The sequence below is a fragment of the Hippocampus bargibanti genome, linkage group LG05 (assembly GCF_051943395.1).
Source record: "Hippocampus bargibanti isolate YZ-2025 linkage group LG05, ASM5194339v1, whole genome shotgun sequence".
Taxonomy (NCBI): Eukaryota; Metazoa; Chordata; class Actinopteri; order Syngnathiformes; family Syngnathidae; genus Hippocampus; species Hippocampus bargibanti.
Window position 1 is genome coordinate 31,850,502 of NC_142738.1, and position 23,804 is coordinate 31,874,305.

The 23,804-nt window shown below is 42.0% G+C and overlaps 1 protein-coding gene across 1 annotated transcript in view; it reads left to right on the plus strand.

The window, feature by feature from the left end:
- The window catches only part of pard6a (par-6 family cell polarity regulator alpha), a 34,940-nt gene extending 13,736 nt beyond the window's left edge, over positions 1-21,204 (plus strand). Inside the window, exons 2-6 of the mRNA XM_088995741.1 lie at positions 3,009-3,231; positions 6,058-6,347; positions 9,768-9,893; positions 12,052-12,248; positions 18,328-21,204. Coding sequence (XP_088851867.1) covers positions 3,009-3,231; positions 6,058-6,347; positions 9,768-9,893; positions 12,052-12,248; positions 18,328-18,598 — 1,107 coding nt within the window. The 3' untranslated portion in view covers positions 18,599-21,204. The remainder of the gene's footprint in view (positions 1-3,008; positions 3,232-6,057; positions 6,348-9,767; positions 9,894-12,051; positions 12,249-18,327) is intronic.
- The last annotated feature ends 2,600 nt before the right edge of the window (positions 21,205-23,804 follow it).

The window sequence follows — 23,804 nt, forward strand, 5'->3', positions numbered from 1 at the left end:
CTTTTCATTTGGGCTTTTCCCTTCAGGGGTTGCCACAGCGAATCTACTGGTTTTGTGCATCCTCTTCTCACACACCAGCGACCTTCATGTCCTCTTTGACCACATCCATAAACCTCCTCTTCGGTCTTCCCCTCTTAGTCTCCTGCTAAGCAGTTAAAGGCTCAGCATCCTTTTCCCGACATAGTCACTCTCTCTCCTCTGGACATGTCCAAACCATCTCAGTCTGTCCTCTATGACTTTCTCTGCAAAGCCTCAAATATGAGTTGTCCCTCTAATGCAGGGGTGTCAAAGTCATTTTTTGCCGCGGGCCACATTGTAGTTATGGTTTCCTCTCGGGGGCCGTTATGAATTTGGGGAAGCCATTAGAATGTTTAAATCCCTTCAAATATTACATATAGAGCACACAGCAAATTAATGAATAACTCAGATTTTAGCAATCATCATGGAATTTAACAAGTTCGATTTGCTTTTGCGGGCCGAAAAAAATGATTTGGCGGGCCGGATTTGGCCCGCGGGCCTTGACTTTGACACCTGTGCTCTAATGTAATCATTCCCTGATCCTATCCAACCTGGTCACTCCCAAAGAAAAAACCTCAACATCTTCAGCTCTGCTACCTCCAGCTCTGCTTCCAGTCTTTTCTTCAGTGGCACTGTCTCCAGTCCAAATCATGGTTGGTCTCACCGCCATTTTATACACTTTTCCTTTCATCCTAGCTATAACCCTTCTCTCACACATCACACCAGACATTTTTCTCCAGCCGTTCCAGCCTGCCTGAACACACTTCTTTACCTCTTTATCCACACTCTCCATTGCTTTGGACAGACCCCAAGTATTGAAAATCCTCCACCTTCTTTATCTCTTCTCCCTGTAGCATCACTCTTGCACTTGGATCCCTCTCATTCACACACATATATTCCATCTCGCTGCGGCTATTCTTCATTCCTCTCCTTGTGGGGGGCGGGACTATATACAATGAATACAGATACCAATTGTCTACAATATAGATTGAATAAGAAAAATAAATAAACAATGTCGTTGAGACTCAAAAGAAATACATTATGTTCATATTTCAACAAGAAACAAATACCTATTTTGGATTTAGCATTAATACAATATTGATACGTACAATGATAAATCGCTGAAAAGGTTTCTTCAGCCGTCATCTGTACTTCTTTGAAGTACAGATGACGGCTGAAGGAACCTTTTCATCAATGGACCACTGCTGTACGACTGAGAGCTTACACAGACAGACAATGATAAACACATATATAAATGCAAAATGCTGGTGTCGAACTTATCGTAAAAACAAACAAATGGCATTGGGCATGTTCTAAGTTGACCGGAGTGTCCAGATTTGTGCCACAATTCGAACCACCTCAGAGATGTTGAGCTTTTTCAACTTTTCAGTGTAGCTTTTGAATGCTTTAGGATCATCAAGGTGCTCATCTCCTGACTGCAGAGACGAAGAAGCCTGTGTGTGGCGTACACACACAGGATGGCTCAACTTCATTCAAGGAGTCATTCATATAAAGGAGTCGACTGAGTCCAACCATTGCAATAACATTACAGTATATATATATAGTATATATGCATAGCAAGCATCATAGCACTGGACATGCTTAATTTGCTTTCGCGGGCCGAATAAAATGATGTGGCGGGGCATAGTTGGCCTTGACTGTGACATCTGTGCTGTAGTCATTTGTAGGAGCTAGCGAGTAGATTAGCAAAAGCCCTGTTAAGTTGATTGAAGATTCTTTTCCTCGGGTGATGGCCACGACAATGATCAGGATAAGAAATGAATAGAAAAGTCAATATACAATTACAAATTGTTACTTAAAGGACAACTGACGCCTCCAGACAAGTTGTGTCCATAATTTGTAAAATTGCTTCAAATGACTTCTACTGGGCGTATTTGACAAAGATTCCACCGCATATAGCGATATTTTACATTGTAAGACTCGCGCTGAATATTCCGGAAGTCTTGTTTTCGAGTTGATGACGAGTCCTGACGTCACGTCAAGGAAGGAACGCCCCTGACCGAGAAAGGACACACTGTAGCAGTCCTTTCAATGCATTTTGTGGTACTTTGTTTGGTCTGAAAACTTGGTGTTGATCCGTGTTGATGGCAAAATTAGAAGGAAAAAACATAAATAATGTGATGGTGAATCATTGTGTGTTGCATCAAGACAACTATTTGATAGTCACTGACACAAATTCCAAGGAGACAAATCAGCCCATTTCCAACGGAGTTTGGCGCCATCTGCATTTTCTGGGTGCTACATTTCTGTCCAGATGCCTCAAAATTACGGGGAATAGCTTCTTTAATCGATTGCAAACATTTATGCTTTCCTCTTCAGAACTATTTGAATCATATTCATAACTGGATGAGTAACAAGAAAGCATCTCCTCCGAATCTGAAGCCATTGTTTTGATTTTCGAGCAAGGCAAGACGTCTTGGTGTGACGTCACGAACAAGGGGGCGGGACCTTCTGAAACTGGCCACTTCCTGGTTCAATTTGAAGTACTTTTTGGACACTTTAATTCATTTTTATTGGTGTTTTGCATTTGACAAAAAAAAGTAAATAAAAAATAAATATATCATAGTTTTGGGTATTTTAGATGCTCTAAACGGTTTTCTGATTAAACAAAAAGTGATGTCGGGTGTCCTTTAAGAATACATGGGTTCAATCGAGCATGCATTGCCTTTAAATTGTTTAAAATAATACAGTAAAGTCTCGTTATATCGATATTCAAGGGAGTCCGGAAAAATATCGATATAACTGGGACTATCGATATATCCGACCCTGTTTGCATGTAATTTTCTCCGTGCGTGCATAGAAATAGTATCGATATAACCGGGACTATCGATATATCCGACCCTGTTTGCATGTAATTTTCTCCGTGCGTGCATAGAAATAGTATCAATATAACCGGGAATATCGATATATCCGATATCGATATAACGAGACTTTACTGTATTTCTCACTGTTCAATGTCTTGTTTGCAGTTTGACGCAGAATACCGTCGCTTTGCTTTTAAGAAGAACTGCCCGGGTGGCTTTCAAGAGTTCTATAGCCTCCTCCAAACTATCCATCACATCCCTGAAGTCGACATGTTATTGGGGTATGCAGATGACCATGGAGATCTTCTTCCAATCAACAATGATGATAACTTCCACAAAGCTGTTTCATCAGCAAATCCTTTGCTTCGCATTATCATCACCAAGAAAGGTACGGTTGGGGTAATAACAAGACAGTACAACCGTTAAACAGTTAAAATTTCATGAAGGCTGTCAATGAGGGACGTATACAGACGCTCCCCACCTTACGAACGAGATACGCTCCAAGCAGTCGCTTGTAAGGTGAATTTGTGCGTAATTTGCTTCAGTGCTATCTTTTGTATGGGAGAGAGAGAGAGAGAGAGAGAGAGAGAGAGAGAGAGAGAGAGAGAGAGAGAGAGAGAGAGAGAGAGAGAGAGAGAGAGAGAGAGAGAGAGAGAGAGAAAGAGAGGTCCAAACAGAAAATTTTAGTTCGCTGACGAAGCCTCTTGGATAAGACGCGAAACATCCGACACATTCAAAGAAGTACAGATGACGGCTGAAGAAACCTTCCCATTAATGGACCACTCTTGTACGACTGGGAGATTACACAGACGCATTGAAAAGCCTATCATTGCAAGTCCAAATGAAATGAATACAGTCATTCACACCAAACCTCAATTGTTTACCAACTTTCGGCGGACCGGATTAAAAAAGCCAAGAGGCCAGATCTGGCCCGCGGGCCGTAGTTTGCCCCGTTGCCCGTAACTGTCAGGCTGTTAAAAAGGTCAATCTTGGCTTCTACCCGAGTACAACACACCTAAAAAAAATCAAGTGATGATTTCTGGAGAAGTTTTTATTGTTTGTGTGTTTTTGCCGTTGGTTGGTCATCAGAAAATCTATATTTTTGTTACCATAGAGAAGTTATCATATTTAAAAGTTTCATGCTGTTGTATGCTTAGTCAACACAAGTAAAGCACGGACAACCTGGAGGCAATCAGGTCAACGGACACAGCGAGTTAAACGGTCAGCTTCACAGTAGTCATTTACGACTTGGAGAAGTCCTTATCACAGGGGTAATTCAGGACTTCAAACTCCTTATCACAGGAAGAGGTCATTAGCCAGGTTACAAACTTATCAATTCATGGGAAACACAATGTTTTACTGCTTACATCTGTTGGTGCTCAGAACATCCAAAGGCGTGGTATTATAATCAAGAAAACTATGTTTTACAAATGTTTCACTTTCATTTGCATATACGCTCAATAAATAGCTTGGCAGAGGGGCGCAGAATTCAGATGTATGTCATGAATGACTGTGTTTCCTGCCGGCAGTAGGGACAATCTTTCTGGTTCCGAGTCTCTGTCCACAGTGTCTGACTGTCATATCTCTGACAGTAATTTAAGACACACTCTCAGTTACGGGTGTATTTCTGTATTCCATATTATTGGATGCAGACATGGTATAACAGATGCCATCTTAAAACATTTGATCGCATATACTGTATATCAGGGGTCTCCAAAGTCGGTCCTGGAGGGCCGCCGTCCTGCCTGTTTTCCAGCTCTCCGAGGAGCAACACACCTGATTTGAAATGATCAGCTCATCAGCCAGCTCTGAAGCAGCATGAAAATGGTCCTGATGATTTGAATCAGGTGCGTTGCTCCTGGGACAGCTGGAAAATAGGCAAGACAGCGGCCCTCCAGGATCGACTTTGGAGACCCCTGCTGTATATAGTCCAGTACGCCTTATACAACAGAAAATATTGTAGTTTTGTAAGAGAGGTAATCATTTAAGAATATTGTTAGAACTAGTTATATACACATCCTAATACATCCAATGTTATTTCATTTCTACTTATTCTTATAAGTTAGTCTATGTATGTATGTAGTTTAGTTATTTGTATATGTTAGTGAGTATACATGTACTCAGCTTATGTACTTAGTTAGTATACAAACCTTAAGCTATGATGTTTCAGTTTAATAATAAATATTCATGATTGTATCTAGCAGATGATCGGTCATTTCCAAAGTGACATCACTCCCGTTGTCTATACATACTTGGGACGCGCGCTGCCAAGCAATCTTGCTCTTGTCTCCCTCTCTTTGGCTTTGCTCTCCTACCGAGAACATTATCTAGCTTAAATGAATATTATTTTTTTGTATATCACCTTGCTTCCGGCTGATTTAATATTTAGACTACACAGAAGAACTGAACCAGGAAGAACATCATTTAATCCAACAAATATGATCATTGTTTTGGTTAACTGTATAAAACAGTGGTGAGACCAGCCATGATGTTTGGACTGGAGACAGCAGAAGAAGAAGAAGAAGTTTTGGGTATCATTTTTCTGTGGTGTGAAACTACACTCTAATGCATCATCATGGGCTGTATCTAATAAATATATTCCCTCAATATTTACAAATCATTCGAAAGCATGGGTGTCAAACTCAAAGCCCAGGTGCCAGATCTGCCGTGCTAAATTTCCAACAAAATTTCAAAACTCATTTGTAATCAATAATAGTGACACTGTAAGCATTCTATTGTTTCGAAACCCCTTCATTCTAGTAACTTAGAATACATGAAGAACCCACTACTTTTGACATTGTATGCTTTCAGTCATAACGGCCCCCGAGGGCAGTGGTCCCCAACCTTTTTTGCGCCGTGGACCGGTTTAATGTCAGACAATATTTTCACGGACCGGCGGATCAAGAAACTTTCCGAAGACGTTTGTTTTTTACTCATTTTGCTCTATTACGGTTGGCTAATTTTAGCGGTATGTATCACGTGACCTAGACAAGTGTTTTGACATGCGTCAAGAGTAAATTATGGACGAATGTAATCTGATAATTAATTTCTGATTAAATCTGATAATCATTTTATGTTAATTATTCTTTCTGTGCGGCCCGGTAGCAAATGACCCACGGACCGGTATCGAACATGATTTGAAATACAAATAATATATTTTTCTTCTGCCCCCACTCCCCTCCACCCCCTCCCACCATCTTGTTGTGTCTTAAAGACGATGAACCGGCAGTTTTTGCAACCAACTCCCTCCAGAGACGGAAAAAAGGCCTGGGTTTGGCCGGACTCCGTACCCCGAGCTCATTGTCTACCCACTCAAAAAGCAAAATGGGTCTCCTAATCGGCCGACCACAGAACTTCCGTCAAATTTCATCAATTATTGACGTGGATATACTACCTGAGACACATCGCCGTGTACGGCTCCACAAGCACGGTACCCATAAACCCCTGGGCTTCTACATCCGAGATGGCGCCAGCATGCGAGTGACACCTTACGGTGTCGAAAAGGTAGGCTTCATCGTTTTATATGAACATATGAATAACCTATTTCTATGTGGTCAACATTTGAAGAGATTTCTGGATGCTTCTAAACCTCATTGACGTAGAATGCATTTTTTCACCTTTTCTATGAGCCCAAATGAAAAGGTTTCTTCAGCCGTCATCTGTACTTTGAAGGTGTCGGACGTTTCGCTTCTTATCCAAGATGCTTCTTCAGCGAACTAAAGTCTTACTGGTGGTATAGGCTATATATATATATACATATATATATATATATACTTACATATATATATATATATAGATATTATATTATATTATATATATATATATATATATATATATATATATATATATATGTTCATGTACCTCTTGGGTATTGGGTATAGGTATGAAAAACTGGACGGCACCAGGCCCGTATATAGTCCACACCTACTGGCTAAAGAAAGAAGGAATGTCATGTGACAAGTTCTTGCTTTTTTTCTGCAAATTAACCTACATGGCTTCTTTTAAATGATCATACTTTTACTTACTTTTATCTTTTATTTATTAAAAATTTGTACATGAGAGATGAAATGAGATCATTTTTCTAACAAAGTCCTTACTCACATACATCCATTAATGGTTCTAGACATTTTCACTGGGGTGCTGAGGGCGTGGTAGAAAATTCAGTTGAGAGGGTGTACGCACACGCAAACACACACACGTACACACACACATGTACACACACACATGCATTTCTGTCTGTCAGAGAATGTCTCAGACAATGGGGAACAGAGGATGAGGTGCTGGAAGAGGGACAATCATGGGAGGAAAAGCCCCTACACGGGATGTACCACCGAACCATAGCAGAAGTGGCTGATCTCAAGAAGTCCTATCAGTGGCTAGAGAGGGCTGGCCTAAAGGACAGCACAGAGGCACTCATCCTGGCTGCCCAAGAGCAGGCCCTGAACACCAGAGCCATAGAGGCAGGGATATACCACACCAGACAAGACCCAAGGTGTAGGTTGTGCAAAGAGGCACCTGAGACAATCCAACACATAACTGCAGGGTGTAAGATGCTGGCAGGGAAAGCCTACATGGAGCGCCATAACCAGGTGGCTGGCATAGTCTACCGAAACATCTGTGCGGAGTATGGACTGGAAACCCCAAGGTCAAAATGGGAAACACCTCCCAAGGTGGTGGAGAATGACCGAGCAAAGATCCTGTGGGACTTCCAGATACAGACTGACAAGATGGTAATGCCCAACCAACCAGATATCGTGGTCATAGATAAAGGGCAAAGGAAAGCCGTTGTCGTGGATGTAGCGGTCCCGAGTGATGGAAACATCAGAAAGAAGGAACATGAGAAAATCGAGAAATACCAAGGGCTCAGAGAGGAGCTGGAGAGAGCCTGGAAGGTAAAGGTGACAGTCGTGCCTGTGGTGGTCGGAGCACTCGGGGCAGTGACCCCCAAACTCCACGAGTGGTTGCAACAGATCCCGGGAACAACATCGAATATCTCTGTCCAGAAAAGCGCAGTGCTGGGAACAGCACGGATACTGCGCAGAACCCTCAAGCTTCCTGGCCTCCGGTAGAGGACCCGAGCTAAAATGGGGGACAGACACCACCCATGGGGGGTGAGGCGAGGATTTATATATATATATATATATATACAGTAAAGTCTCGTTATATCGATATTCAAGGGAGCCCGAAAAAATATCGATATAACCGGGACTATCGATATATCCGACCCTGTTTGCATGTAATTTTCTCCGTGCGTGCATAGAAATAGTATCGATATAACCGGGACTATCGATATATCCGATATCGATATAACGAGACTTTACTGTATATATATATATATATATATATATGCAGTAAAGTCTTGTTATATCGATATCGGTTATATCGATAGTACTGCTTATTACGATACTATTTCTATTAACGCAAGGAGAAAATTTACATGCCGCAGGATCGGATATATCGATAGTCTGGTTATATCGATATTTTTTCCGATTCTCGAGAATATCGATATAACGAGACTTTACTATATATATATATATATATATATGTATATATATATATATATATATATATATATATATATATATATATATATATATATATATATATATATATATATATATATATATATATATATATCCCTACTGTCCAGACATGGCGGTTCCGGACTCTGCTATGATAGGTCCCTGCTCTCAGGTTGGAGGGAGCAGAGGACTACTCCCTGCGGCTCCACTGATTGCTTCTATTGTCCTGACTGACGACTGGCCTGATTGCCCTATTTGCCCTCGTATCACCCCATCAGCATAAATAATCCTATGTTGCCTAAGCACTGAAGGATTTAGCTGTTTTATGAAAATCGCTTCTTTTACTCCCCTTTCAAACCATCTATGTTCTTTCGCTAAGAGTTTAACCTCATTGTCGTCAAATGAGTGGTTGCTAGCTTTTAGGTGCATATGTACTGCCGATTGAGGCCCACTAGTATTATCCCTGCTCCCCCCAACTTGAGAGCAGGGACCTATCATAGCAGGGTCCAGCACCGCTACGTCCCGGACAGTAGGGATATATATAGGGCCGGAACTACCAGTCAGACTTTAGTTCGCTGAAGAAGCAACTTGGATACGAAGCGAAACGTCCAACACCTTCAAAGAAGTACAGATGACGGCCGAAGAAACCTTTTCATCGATGGACCACTCCTGTACGACTGAGAACTTACCCAGACGTATAAGCCCAAATGTAACAAACACCCCCCAACAGCTTCCTGAAGCCTGTATCCCACGGAGTGTTTGTGAAGGTAGCAAATGTTGACCAAATAATGTTTGCCTGTAGTTTTTCTTGTTAAAAGGGAATTTTGATCATGTTCAAGATTTCATTGCAAACAAGAAAATCCATTCAAACTGTTGCTAAACTACTGGAGATTGTTGTTTCACGATCATTTGTGAACTGGAGCAAACCCCAAGCTTAGCACGCGTTAATTATCTTTGCCAACACTTTCAGCTGTCAGGCATTCAGTTTTGAATGTGATCCACAGATGGAAATTATGATTGTGTCTATGCTTGTCTGTGACTGTAATGTGTCCTTGAGAGCACTTTATTTGCTAGCTATTTGCTATCTATTAGCTACGTAGCTGGGTCGCTAGCTATCTATTCGATATCTGGTTGGCTAACAAGCTAGCTATTAGCTATCTATTCGCTGCCTAGTTAGCCTTCTATGAGTGGGTTGAGTGAACGCTGCCACTGCTCACCCACAGAAAAACTTGACTGTGAAGTGACCTTGCGAGTTTTGAAAGGTGCTTATAAATGAAATGTATTATTATTATTATTATTATTATTGTTATTATTATTATTATTTTTATTTTTTTATTGATGTCGACATTGGTCTTCTAACAATTTAATCTAACTGTTTCCTTTGTGAATTTCTCTACTATAGGTTCCAGGAGTGTTTATATCCCGCCTTGTGCGTGGTGGTCTTGCAGAGAGCACCGGACTCTTGGGAGTTAACGATGAAATTCTAGAGGTCAATGGGATTGATATTACAGGAAAATCATTAGACCAGGTAATTGTATTTCATAACACACAATTTTTAAGATACCATTCAGCCTTTTCTTCTTTGATTGAGTCCCTTGTACTCATTCATGCCTTGGCCACATGTGTTATAACCTGAGTCATTTTCCCCCCCCTGCCTTTTGTACCACGAAACACAGGTAAAAGTATTTCAAATGTAGAGCTGAGGGCTTTATTGTGAACCCTCGCTATATTCCTCTTCCTTTATCATGACTGTTAATGTCGTTTCCTCAGTGCTAAGAAAAAAACAAAACAGTGGCGGGCCGTGCATGTCACTCCTAGGCCTTCAGTAGTGCTCCGTCTGAATCAATTCACAGCTGCGACTGTGGTGTGATTTACCACACGTCCGCTGGCTAGGAAATAACTTGTGACTTGAAGAAACATTAGACATAATGTCATTAAACTTTTCAAAATTTTACTATGGATGTGTGGATTCATGATAACCTCATAAAATTGCAATATTATTTGCTAATTTTGCTAGCTTCTGAGCTGTCCAACCTTTCTTCATGATGTCCGTCTATTCTTGCCTTCAAAATGGCTGTAAGAGTATATCTGCAACCAAATCAATTTCTTCTCCTTCAGCCATTGTGGTTGACAAAACCGTGATGAAATCAACACAAAAATGTATTTGCCTATGCACCTTGCTACAGATACAACGTGCGAACTCTGGACACTCTGCTCTTGTCACTAGCGGCTCGTGATAATATGATTGGCTAGTGATTCGACAGGGCGGGTCGGTAGTCGAGTGGTTAGCACGCCGTCTTCATGTTCTCCCGAGGCCCGCATGGGTTTTCTCCGGGTCCTCCGGTTTCCTTCCACATTTCAAAAACATGCATGGCAGGCAGACTGAACACTCCAAATTGTCTCGAGGCCAAATTGTTTCTAGGTGTGAGAGCGACTGATTGTTTTACTTTGTGTGCCCTGCGATTGGCCAACAACCCATTCAGGGTGTCCTCTGCCTCGTGCCCGAAGACTGCTGGGATAGGCTCCAGCAACCCCTGAGACCCTAATGAGGAATAAGCGCGACGGAAAATGTTTGGATAGTAGCTAGACAATCATGTGACTAGCCAGTCATAGTTTGCAAAAACTCTGAGGTTGCCAACAGCTTCGAGCTGGCCTTGGGTTGCCAACTTGAAATGTGATTGGTTAATGAAACAGTTTCATTGACACTTATTTTAAGCTCCAGGTCTTGCAGAACTGATTGAAGGCGTCCAGGTAGATTTCTGACCCTGGTAACAAATGATGGCTGAAATGTAATTGGTTAAATGCTTAAATACGAAAAGGGACATCTGGAAGCAGCACACCAGGAGAAAAGCAATGAAAGGAAGCTGAAAGACAATTTGGAATTATTTAATGAGAATTCATGGCGAAATATATGCCCTGCGATTGGCTGGCAACCAATTCAGGGTGTCCCCCGCCTCGTGCCCGAAGACAGCTGAGATAGGCTCCAGCAACCCCCGCGACCCTAATGAGGAATAAGCGATACGGAAAATGAGATGAGATGAGATGGCGAAATATAATTCACATTAGTCTGTGATTCAGATATTTTTAGGCCCGCAGAGAAGGCCTTGCAGGCCCTGCCGGATCACCACTGAAAAAAAATAATGATTTGTGTCAAGCATACGCATGCTAATACTACATTAAATAGAAAACCTGGAACCGTCAACAGATGTGAGTTCATAAACATACCGATGAAAAGGTTTCTTCAGCCGTGATCTGTACTTCTTTGAAGGTGTCGGACGTTTCCCCTCTTATCCAAGAAGCTTCGTCAGCAAACTAAAGTGACTTTAGTTTGCTGACGAAGCTTCTTCGTCTAAAGTGACTTTAGTTTGGTGACAAAGCGTCTCGGATAAGAGGCGAAACGTCCGATACCTTCAAAGAAGTACAGATGACGGCTGAAGAAACCTTTTCATCGATGGACCATTCCTGTACAACTGAGAGCTTACACAGACGTATTCATAAACATACATTTTCTCTCCATCTATTTGAATGCCCAGCCAGTCACAAATCACACGTTTGAACGCCGAAGCAAGAATATCTCGAATATTTTGTTCGAACACCGATTTGTTCGAACAGTGAGGCGTTCGAGAACCGAGGTACCACTGTATATACCATGTTACCCCACCACCACCACTCTATTGTCATTTCAGGTGACAGACATGATGGTGGCAAATAGCCACAATCTAATTGTGACAGTGAAACCAGCAAACCAGAGGAACAATGTCATGCATCGAGGGAGTAAAACGACAGGAAATTCTGGTTCTTTTGGTTCAAACGGATCCACAGGCTCCGCTCTGTCTAATGATTCGACGAGTCCTGCCTCTCACAGCACACCCATCACAGCAAGGTATGACATGTCATGCACCAATTTACACAATCTGAATTAGTGTTTGTCCACATTTGTAAACCCCAGCTCGATGAGGTTGGGATGATGGGTAAAACAGAATACAATGATTTGCAAATCCTTTTCAGTCAATGTGATGTTCAATTGAATGTTGAAACGGATAACTTTTATTCTTTGAATCGGGCATTTGACAAGAAAGTGCCTGATATTAACAGCCGATATCTCCATAACCAAATCAGCTACAAATGAACTGATGGAAGAAGAGAGTCTAAGCCTTAGACTCTAAGGTTTCTAACGCTGTGTATGTGGGCCTAAAACTCAAAATTCTGTGGGTCCTGCAATTTGAGTGAAAATGACTCAAAATCCACCGGCGTGGGCAAAATTTTACACGTCTGGCGATCATTGGGCCCACGACAACTCCTTGCCTTTCACCGCTGTGGCCTGCAGAAGATCATCGATGAGGCCCGTAAATTGCTCACAACGATTTTCTCCATCGGGGCAGTCAGTACTTTTCATGCCATGTGATGTGAAGACGCAAGTACCGTTTTTGTCCACTTGGGATCGCCTTTCTCACACGAACAGTGATATTTTGGTTGCAATGTAGAAAAAGCGGTCTCCTTCCATGCAAACAAATGAGGCAAGTTGTGTGCTCGAGCAATCTATCACAACTGCCAACTCTGACAATGGCAAATGTTCCCACTTTTCAAACTTGTTGGAAAATGGCTGAACTGAATTTCCCCCTTCCACCTGTTTTGTTGCAGCCAAACAAGTCAAAATACTTAAACATTTTCTTTCATGTCTAATATAATACAGGTAATACTCAGAAAATTGAAATATCGTAAAAAAGTTCATTCATTTCAGTCATTCAACTTAAAATGTTCAATAAATACATTGTTTCGACTCATAACATGCATTGCAATATATTTCAAGACTTTGTTTGTTAATATTTTCATTATTATGGCTTACAGCTTCTGAAAACCGCAAAATCAGTCTCAAAAAATGTGAATATCGCATGAAATAAACAGAAAAATGAATGGACTGAGGCAGGTGTGAATGCATCAAGAGAAACCACACACAGACGAGTCCTGCATAGAGGTGTCTAGTGTCTAGTGTATTCCTCAAGTCTGGACACTCCTGAGTAAAAAAAAAAAAAACGCTAGAAACATCTTACCTGGGCCAAAGAAAGCTAGAACGGGTCTGTTGGTGTAGTATTTTTTGTTGTCTTCCTGGAACATTTTTTTAAAAGTTTATATAAATCAGAAGGTACCTACAGATTTAACTGCGTCGCTCAGAATGTACCAAGGAAGTATACCACCGCCTTTTGGTTTGCTTCACCACCTTAGTGCAAGCATTTATTTTGAAGATCAATCAGAACACCAACAGATCTGGAGAGACAGTTTGAACTATCTGATCTGAGAAGTCTGTGAAAAGCCCTTCTCCAGAGAGGTCAGTCAAATACTTCTGTCTGTCTAATCTAGTCTCTCGTTTTTAGTGTTGACAACAGTTAAGACTATGTGTGGTTGCGCTTTACAAATATCAGCATGTGTATGTGAGAAGTGCAGGCGTTGCTCCGCTATGGTTCTCTTGTCTCATGACCAGTTGCGATGCGTCCCCAGCTGTTGTTCTGGTTCTTCGCTCGCCGTTTGTCTTGGTTTCCTGTAAACTGGTAAGCATCTGCGCTTTTTTGCTCTAGCTTGTGGTTAACTGCTTTTGCAAACTATATGTATGAATGTGCATGTGAGCGGCGTGTTGGCTGCGAGCTGGCTGTGACCTGGCGCTGACCTGGCTGTCCTTTTCACCTCGCGTTTGAATACATTGTTACTGAGCATATGTGATTATTGCTTTTATGCTATATTGCTATTTGGCAAAAAGATATGTTATCTACATTGGTCAATGGTCCAAAGTCCTCTTTTCTGATGAGAACAAATTCAGCATCTCATTTGTAAATACTGGTCCCAGAGTCTGGAGGAAGTAAGGAAAGGCCCACAACCCAAAATCCAAAGTCCAGTGTGACGTTCCCACAGTGTGTTGTGGTTTGGGGTGCCTTGTCGTCTTCTGATATTGGTCCAATGTGTTTTATCAAGTCCAGTGTCAACGCAGCCGTCTATCAAGAAAGTTGATAGCACTTCATGCATCCTTTGGCTGATCAGCTCTTTGGAGATGCTGCTTTCATTTTCCAACTGGAATTGGCACCTAACTTTAAACAGAGTCTTTTCTTACAGACAGTGTATTTTAGGTGTTCAATTACTGATAACTGATAATTAACTGATAAGTTGCATCCTGGCTAATGACCTCTTCGTGTGCAAAGGAGTTTGAAGTCCTAAATTACCCCTGTGATAAAAGACTTCCCCAAGTCGGAAATGACTCCTGTGAAAACTGACCGTTCGACCCTCATCGGTGTTGACGAAGCATACAACAGCATGAAACTTTTAAATATGATAACTTCTTATTCTCTAATCTCTATAATTTCTACAGCGGCAAACGGAGCAACTCCAACTCCGGTTCCGCCTTGACAAGGACACAAAAACAACGCGGCACGGACATCTGGACAACATACACGAACAGGAATTCACCGCGACCAAAAGCCGACACATACGGAAATTAGACAAACTTATCGCGCAAAAGAAAAAGACCGACTCGAACAAATTTCAAACAAACGATAAATGGATACATAACATGTCACGCCACAACCTCACACAGGCAGAACGCAGCATATTATCAAAAGGACTCAACAACGCAGTCACCCCCAAGAAAATACCAACTGAGGAATTGGCACCTGATCACTCAGCTAAAAGCACCAAAGCCTGGTTCAATAACCATGGGATTCCTGTGCTTGATTGGCTAGCAAACACACCTGGCCTCAACCCCATCGAAAATGTATGGGCCATGGTCAAGAGGACGATGAGAAACACGAGACCGAGCAATGCAAAAGAGTTGAAGGCCGCTATTGAAGCATCCTGATCTTGCAGCGCCACACGCTAATATCATCCATGCCACGCCGCATTGAAGCAGTAATTCAGTCAATTGGGGGCCCGACCAAGTCCTGAGTACACAAAATGATTAGACTTTTGTGGTGGCTGACGTTTCATTGATTAAAACATCTTTTTTTCGGTATATTTCATGTGATTTTTTTTAGACTGATTTTGCGGTTTTCATAAGCTGTAAGTCATATCAAAATTCTCACAAATAAAAGCTTGAAATATCTTGTTATTCTTGTTAAGACTCTTCTTCTTCTTCTTTTCCTTTTGGCTTTTCCCTTCAGAGGTCGTCACAGCGAATCAGTGTCCTCCATCTAACCCGATTTTGTGCATCCTCTTCTCTCACACCAGCTACCTTTATGTCCTCTTTGACCACATCCATAAACTTCCTCTCGGTCTCCTGCCTGGAGGTTCAAGGCTCAGCATCCTTCTCCCGATATAGTCACTCTCTCTCCAAACCATCTCAGTCTGGCCTCTCTGACTTTCTCTCCAAAGCCTCTAAGATGAGTTGTCCCTCTGATATACTCATTCTCGATCCTATCCAACCTGGTCACTCCCAAAGACAACCTTAACATTTTCATCTCTGCTACCTCCAGCTCTGCTTCCACTCTTTCCTTCAGTGGCATTGTCTCCATTTGAAACAACATGGCAGATCTCACCACCGTTTTATACACCTTTCCTTTCATCCAAGTTTAACCTTATCCCAGCTTTGCTTGTGAGTGACTGAGGGAAGCTCTTTTTATGCCCAATCACAGCCAAAATGGAACTGTATAGTGCCACTTAGCAGTTTTTTTGACGACGATACTAGTGCAGTGTGTTCTACCGGAAACAAATTCCTTGTGTGTCCTACATACTTGGCAATAAAGATGATTCTGATTCTGATTCTGATTCTGATTCTGATCATGGCATCCACTTAGCCTGTTCCAAACAGGTGGTTGATAAGCATTCATCAAGCATTTATGTTTGTTAAGTAATTATAAGTTCCTTGCATGCTGGGTCCGAGAGGACAGTAATTTCATCTGTGCTGTATGTCATGCATATTAGCATATTTGACAATAAAGCTGACTTTGACTTTGACAATGCACAATGCATACAATTGCATACAATGACCCAACGCCGAATGATCGTGCCGGGAGTCCTTTTGACTGCCACTGATTGGAACGACCAGCGAGGCTACAGGCAGGGCCGACAGCGCCAACCATTGGTCGCCAATCCGAACATGGCAGGCTGCCACTGATCGGGACAACCACCACCTGTGCAGGTGCAGGCGGGGCCGATAGCGCCACCCATTGGTCACCAACCAGATCGTGACAACAGCAGTGTACCCGGGCATCGGGGCGTGCAACTTTTACATCGGGCGTACAACTTACACAACGTCTCCGCCCGGGTGGCCGACAACTTTTTCACGACACAAAAAAACAACAACATTTTTTTATTTCAAATCTAACGTTTGCTTTATTCCGATTTCAAAATCTTTGTTCAGTTTGGAAATTTTGGAATTTCTGTTCGTTTGGCAATTTGCATATTCGGCAGCCAATCAAAAGCCTGCGTCGAATAAGTTTTTGCTTCCGGGTTTATTTTGCATCTCATTTTCCAAAGTAGACGCACAGAGAACACAAGAAAAATATATAAGTGGTTAGGAATCAAGCCAAAACCTCAGCCCCAGAAGGATTCAAAAGAAGCTAACAAAATTTATGATGCTACAAAACCTAAACGTACATTAAATGCATGGCGGAAAGAGGAGTTCCCATGCCTCTTATCCAAGTTTCACCTCTTATCCAAGAAGCTTCGTCATCAACGACGAAGCTTCTTGGATTAGAGGCGAAACGTCCGACACTTTCAAAGAAGTACAGATGACGCCTGAAGAAACCTTTTCATCGATGGACCATTCCTGTACGACTGAGAGCTTACACAGACGTATGACAAACAGTGTATGGACAAACGACAACTGGAGCAAAATCATCAGCAAGGGATATTTACCATCAATTAAGCAAGGGAGCATTTGTGCTAGGTACATTTTAAAATGTTGTTCTGTTATATATTCCGATGATCAATCCTTAATACTTTCCAACAATGTTTTTTTTTTGCGATTAGTCATTTTATTGTGTTTCAAGTTGTGAAAAATGGGGCAGGAAACTTTATGGCTGGGCAGGCATTTTTTCAGAGTTGTCTGCCTTGGTGTCCGCTAACTTTTTGTCATGAGTTTCATACACTGATCAAAGTCAAGTCAAAGTCACCTTTATTGTCAAATATGCTAATATGCATGACATACAGCACAGGTGAAATGATTGTCCTCTCGGACCCAGCACGCAAGGCACTTATAATGACTTTAACAAACATAATAAACACAAAAACGGCAATTTGCCGGGAGAGGGGAGCAACTGCGTGTTCACGCGCCCCCATGTTGGGAAAAAAAAACAAACAAACAAAAATAACAAGTAATATGACAACACAAAGACACAGCGTCATTCATTCTTCAGCGCTTGCTGTACCCTGTTTGTGACATGAATCAGTTCGAGATGAAAGAGGAGAGGATCAAAGTGTCCTTTTCAGCAGTGGATCAGGGACGCCATGGTGGAATTTGCACATCTACTACAAGCTAAATGTTGAAAGCAAACACGAAGCTGTAGCATCCATTGACGAAAAGAGATTGTCTCACATCTCCTGTCCCACATAAATCCGCTTCAATTCCAAGCCGCGACAGTTGCACATCCGCATCGGTGCTCTGCGCTGACGCTCCTTTCTTCTGATTGCGGGCTCCTCAAGCCATGCATCCATCCAACCGCAGACTGTCCAACAGCTCCGACCTTTCCACTGAACAAAGCGGGGCTGTGAAGATGCTGCCCATTACAGGCGCAACTCATTAAATATTGGTTCAACATGATTTGGAAATCATTGTATTCTGTTTTTATTTTGAACACAATGACCGCAGACTTGATTGGTACAGTATTGAATTTGTAGAAATGTGTCCCCGAAAATGCAGTGACAAACAGAGGGTGGTTGCCTGTATTGTTCTCAGATTTTGTTGTTCTGTACTCTTAACTACACTTTGTAAATGCCTCATAATTGGGTTGATGTTTTGTCCATCATGCCATATGTTTCAGTAACAGCATCGTCGAGGGTGACAGCGATGAAGAAGAAGATGATGACGGTGACCTCATCCTGGAAAATGACTCTTTGACATTCTACCAATCACATAATAATACAAACCTCACCAGTGAAAGATTGCACAGCAGCCCTGTGGTCAGAACGCTTCCACAGAGCATCTCCATGCCTGAATACATGGCATCAAACCCAAGATCTGGTCAAAACAGACAACCAGCTCACAGCATTCAGCGGAGTATGAGAGAGGGTAGCAACATAATAACACTGTAAACACAACCATGTGTTTTCCTGACTGTCGATTAACAGATGTAAAAAAAAAACTATTTATGGGTGCCCGCGGTTGATTCGCTGATACCTATTATAATTTACAAGAACTGTATACAATCAGCACTACTCTTACCATGGTGGAAGATTGAATTTTGAATTAATTTGACTCGACATCACATCACATTTTCGTAGCCGTTATCGATTGTTAAGAAATGTTATACTATCATACAGAAGTATAGACTGCGTTAAAACTATGAAAATTGCATTGAATCACGTACAATAAATACGTACAGTGGACCCCCTCTACTGACCTGGGATTTGGGGCAGAGATAGCAAATGGTCGAATCCCTAAAACTGGTCTGAAGTGTTACATTTATATTTGTCAAGGGCCACTTTATCATGAGGGTTTCCTTCAGGGGGTCGTTTTAACTGTGAAGACAAATTGCCTCATATTTCATAAACACGGGAAGGTGATGACTAACTATACTTTTGCAATCAGAGGCCCTTTTTGTTCAAATATTATTACATTTATTTTAAAAGAAGGTTTTGGTAACAAAAAATACTTGCAATACTCAAATGTTTTAAAAATTGAAGGCATTTTGCAGTTGAGATGTTTTAGCAAGAAACAAAATTACTTTGAAGCTCCACATAAAAATGATATGTTGGGATGGATCTAGCCCCCAGGGCAGGGGTCGGGAGCCTTTTTTACTAAGAGCCATAAAAGTAAAATATCTAGAAATGTTTTTCAGTGAGAGCCGCACACGCGTTTTCAACAAAATGTCATAATGTATTATTTAAAATAACTTTGTGATAGTACCACCATTAACACGAATGGTTTTCCGTTCCTCATGATTGGTAAAAATCCAGCCAAACGAGTCAACTTGCCTGGTCCATACGCAAAGTTACTGCTAGCTAGCCTGCACGCGGCTCATTAGCTTCCACACTTGCTTTCTGCTGTCTCTCGCAGAAGTATAGTGATGCTAACATTAGCATGGGGCTTGTCAAAGTGCCACTGGCATTCGACTGACATTCATCGATGGTATTGTTTCATTGCAAATTAGAATCAGAACCTTTTCTCTCCACAATGGCGAATGCTTCGGTTTGTTCAACCTGAAGTGTATGATATTTTTTTTACTCATCTGGCTTCTTTAAAATGGGCATTCACCTGTTTCAACAACGGCCAGTATCATCCAATCAAAATTGCGCATTCCGCCAACTGCAGCCCAAACAGGAAATGAACAGCGAAAAAGCGAGAATATGTATTTAACATTATCCACGAGCCAGATTCAATCATCAAAAGAGCCATATATGGCTCGTGAGCCATCGGTTCCCGACACCTGCCCTAGGGCTTCAGTTTGAAACATTTGACTAATACTTTAAACAGTGTTTGAAATAACGTCCGCCCGGAGGCCCAGGGCGTACAACCTTTACATCGGGCGTACAACTTTCAAAATGTCTCGGCTCGGGTGGCCGACAACTTCTTCAAGAAAAAAAAAATCAAACGTTTGTTTTATTCAATAAAGCAAAAGCTATAAGCAAACCGCTACAATCCACATGGACTCCTCTTTGTAAACGCCTTTCAAAACTCTCAAGTACACTTTACAGTCACAGTATAGCACCAAGCACGAAACAGGCTTCTGATTGGCTGCCGTGCCGATTATGCAAATTATGCAAACGAACGTTTGTTTGGCACTCTGGCCTATTGCGCCCAAGACCCAATATTCGGGCTGATGATTTTAGGTTAACTTGAAGAATTTGAAGGTAATCTTCAAATTCTTCAAGAATTCTAAACTGAACTGCACCAATTCTGTCAAGAGGAGTGGTCAAAGATTCAACCAGAAGCTTGCCAGAAGCTTGTGGATGGCTACCAAAAACACCAAATTGAAGTGAAAATGTCCAAGGGACATATTACTAAATATTGGCGCTGCTGTATGTATATTTTTGACCAGAAGATTTGATCACTTTTTTCTGTTCACCCGTAATAAAGTCATAAAAGAACCAAACTTCATAAATGCTTTTTGTGAGAAAAAAGTATCTGTTCCAATCACTCTATCAGAGAAAAATAAGAGTTGTAGAAATTCGAGAGCCATGACATTATGTTCTTCACAAGTGTATGTAAACTTTTGACCACAACTGTATCAAAAAAAAATATCTTATTTTACATGTGGATTTTTGACCAATTGTTTGCAAGCTATTTGGCAATACTATCATCATTTGGGCTAGCTTCATTAACCCAGAATTAGGTAGGTTATCAGGAGGGGAATCCGATGTAAAAGCTTGGCACTGTCATGATCTGGTTGGCGACCAACGGGGGGCGCTGTCGGCCCCGCCTGCACCTGCACAGGTGCTGGTCGTTTCCAATCAGTGACACTCAAAAGGACCCACGGCACGACCATTCGGTGTCGGGTAATTGTTAAATGTCATTGTATGTTGTTGAACACATTGTATGCTGTTGTATGCATTGTGTGCAGTGCATGTGTTTGTTTAATCTGGCGGATTTTTAATCTTGGTTTTCTTTTGATACTTTGTATTTTTTTCTGTTCAGATGATTTTGATGTTTTAGATTTTGTTCCTGTTTACTTTATTTTAATACAATTTATCAAACACAATCTCCTGCTCCCTCCTGCCTGCTTTTTGGGATCTGCACCCGCCATCACCACCTTGTAAAACGTGACAGGCCAAAACAAACATGCGAATAAAACCTCTGAAGATGGAGGACACAGATTCGCTGTGTCAACCCTGAAGGCAAAAGCCGAAGGAAAAGAAGATTCCGCGATAGTTTTTGACACATATTTGGAGTGCAACTGATTAATTGCTTTGACTTCTTTGGTCTGGCCGACTCATCTCTGTAATCCTAACAAAGATTCTTTTGGAATAGGTTATAGTTAAGAAAAATGAGGGTTTTTTTTCAATAAAGCTGCGAGACCTGACAGAGTGTCCCCCTCCGGCCTGAAAGTCTGCGCTGACCAGCTGGCTCCGGTCTTCACACGAATCTTCAACAGATCCTTGGAGCAGTGTGAAGTCCCATCCTGCTTCAAGCAGTCTACTATCGTCCCAGTTCCAAAGAAACCAGCACCCTTGGGATTGAACGACTATAGACCTGTTGCTCTGATGTCTGTGGTCATGAAGTCCTTTGAACGCCTCGTGCTGAACCGCCTAAAGAACATCTCTGCTAGATCCTCTTCAGTTTGCCTACCGGGCAAACAGGTCTGTGGAGGATGCAGTCAACATTGAACTGCACCACATCCTCGACCACCTCGACAACACAGGAACCTACGCAAGGATCCTGTTTGTGGACTACAGCTCTGCGTTCAATACCATCATCCCAGAACTCCTCATCCCCAAACTTCTCCAGCTTGGAGTGTCCCCTACGATCTGCCAGTGGACCCTCAGCTTCCTGACAGGACGGACACAACAGGTCAGACTGGGAAATATATCATCCACAACACGAACCACGAGCACTGGAGCCCCGCAGGGATGCGTCCTCTCTCCATTGCTCTTCTCTCTCTACACGAACGACTGCACCTCAACGCACCCAGCTGTCAAATTCATAAAGTTCGCAGACGACACCACGTCATCGGTCTCATCAAAGACGGTCTCCGTACCAACAACAAGTGGAGCAGTAGGAGCGCTGGTGCAGCTGTCACAACCTGGAGCTGAACACGCTCAAGACAGTAGAGACGATCGTGGACTTCAGAAAACATCACCACAGCTACCCCTCACACTATCCAACTGCCTCGTGTCAACCGTTGAGACCTTCAAGTTCCTGGGAATCACAGTCTCCCAGGACATGAAGTGGGAGGTCAACACCAACTCTATCCTGAGAAAGGCCCAACAGAGAATGTACTTCGTGAGGCTGCTAAAGAAGCATGGCCTGCCACAGGAGGTGCTGCACCATTTCTACACGGCTGTCATCGAATCCATCCTGTGTTCTTCCATCACCGTTTGGTTCGGGGCCGCCACAAAAATGGACAAAATCCGACTTCAACGGACAGTTAGGACGGCGGAAAAAATCATTGGCACCGCCCTACCCACTCTCGAGGACTTGCACACTGCAAGAATCCAAACAAGGGCGCGGAAAATCCTACTGGACCCTCCGCACCCTGCCCACCACCTTTTCCAGCTACTCCCCTCAGGCAGGCGCTACCGATCCATGCGCACCAAATCCAGCAGACTAAAATTTAAATAGCTTCTTCCCCCAAGCCATTAACTCTTTGAACAGTAGCCCAAATGGAACCGTATAGACCCTCTGTGCTATTTTTTGATGATGATACTCGTGCAGCGTGTTCGACCGGAAAAAAAATCCTTTCGTGTTCTACATACTTGGCAAGAAAGATGATTCTGATTCTGATTAGTGAAGAAGGGAACAAATCATGTAATCCCATTAGTACAATGTAGAGTTGAATTCCGTGACCTTCGTTCTCCAAACAGAGCTAGGGTCCAAAGACCCAAACACCTTCAATTTGGTTTAATCAGAACCAAAAGACCGACATGTCAAATTTCAACTGTTTCAAATGTGCTTACCAAATTTCAGTGCAATTTTGATGTGCCATAGCAGGAGAAATGCCTTCCATTCAGGTTGATGACTATAGTACATTCTTGACCACAGGAATTCCATCACGACACACTTTCATCAAACTTCAAGGCATTTTCAATTGAAAATGTCAACTTTATTGCAGAGATCAGCATCTTCTCAACAATGGCGTCTCTGTGATACACACTATCATACGTTCTCTCCAAAGTGCTGGATATTAATCAGACATCGATCGATTGTGGCATCCCCAACATGCATCAATGGTAGAAGTAATATACAGGTTTATATTTTAATTGAAATACAACTCTTCCAAATAATTTCAATCACAGCCTTATGAAATGCAAAAGTACAGACTACATCCATTCGTTATAAAAAAAAAGACAAATTTGGCCCCTACACCCCCAACCCCCTTAGTGCATCTAAAATGTGTTTTTATAATGGTGTCGGTTGTTTACGGAAAATTGCAGAACTAATAAACATGTCTGAGGTGGGCAAACAAATGGAGCCTTTGTTATGTTTCTTATCCATATTCATTGTGAATGTGTTATAACGGGAGAAAATTGTTGAAGACAGGTTTGCTCAGATGATTTTTTTCTTAATGAGATGGTCCTTCAAAGACCATCCAAACCTACGCTACCAAATAACACATAATCACACTTACGATCTAATTGGCAT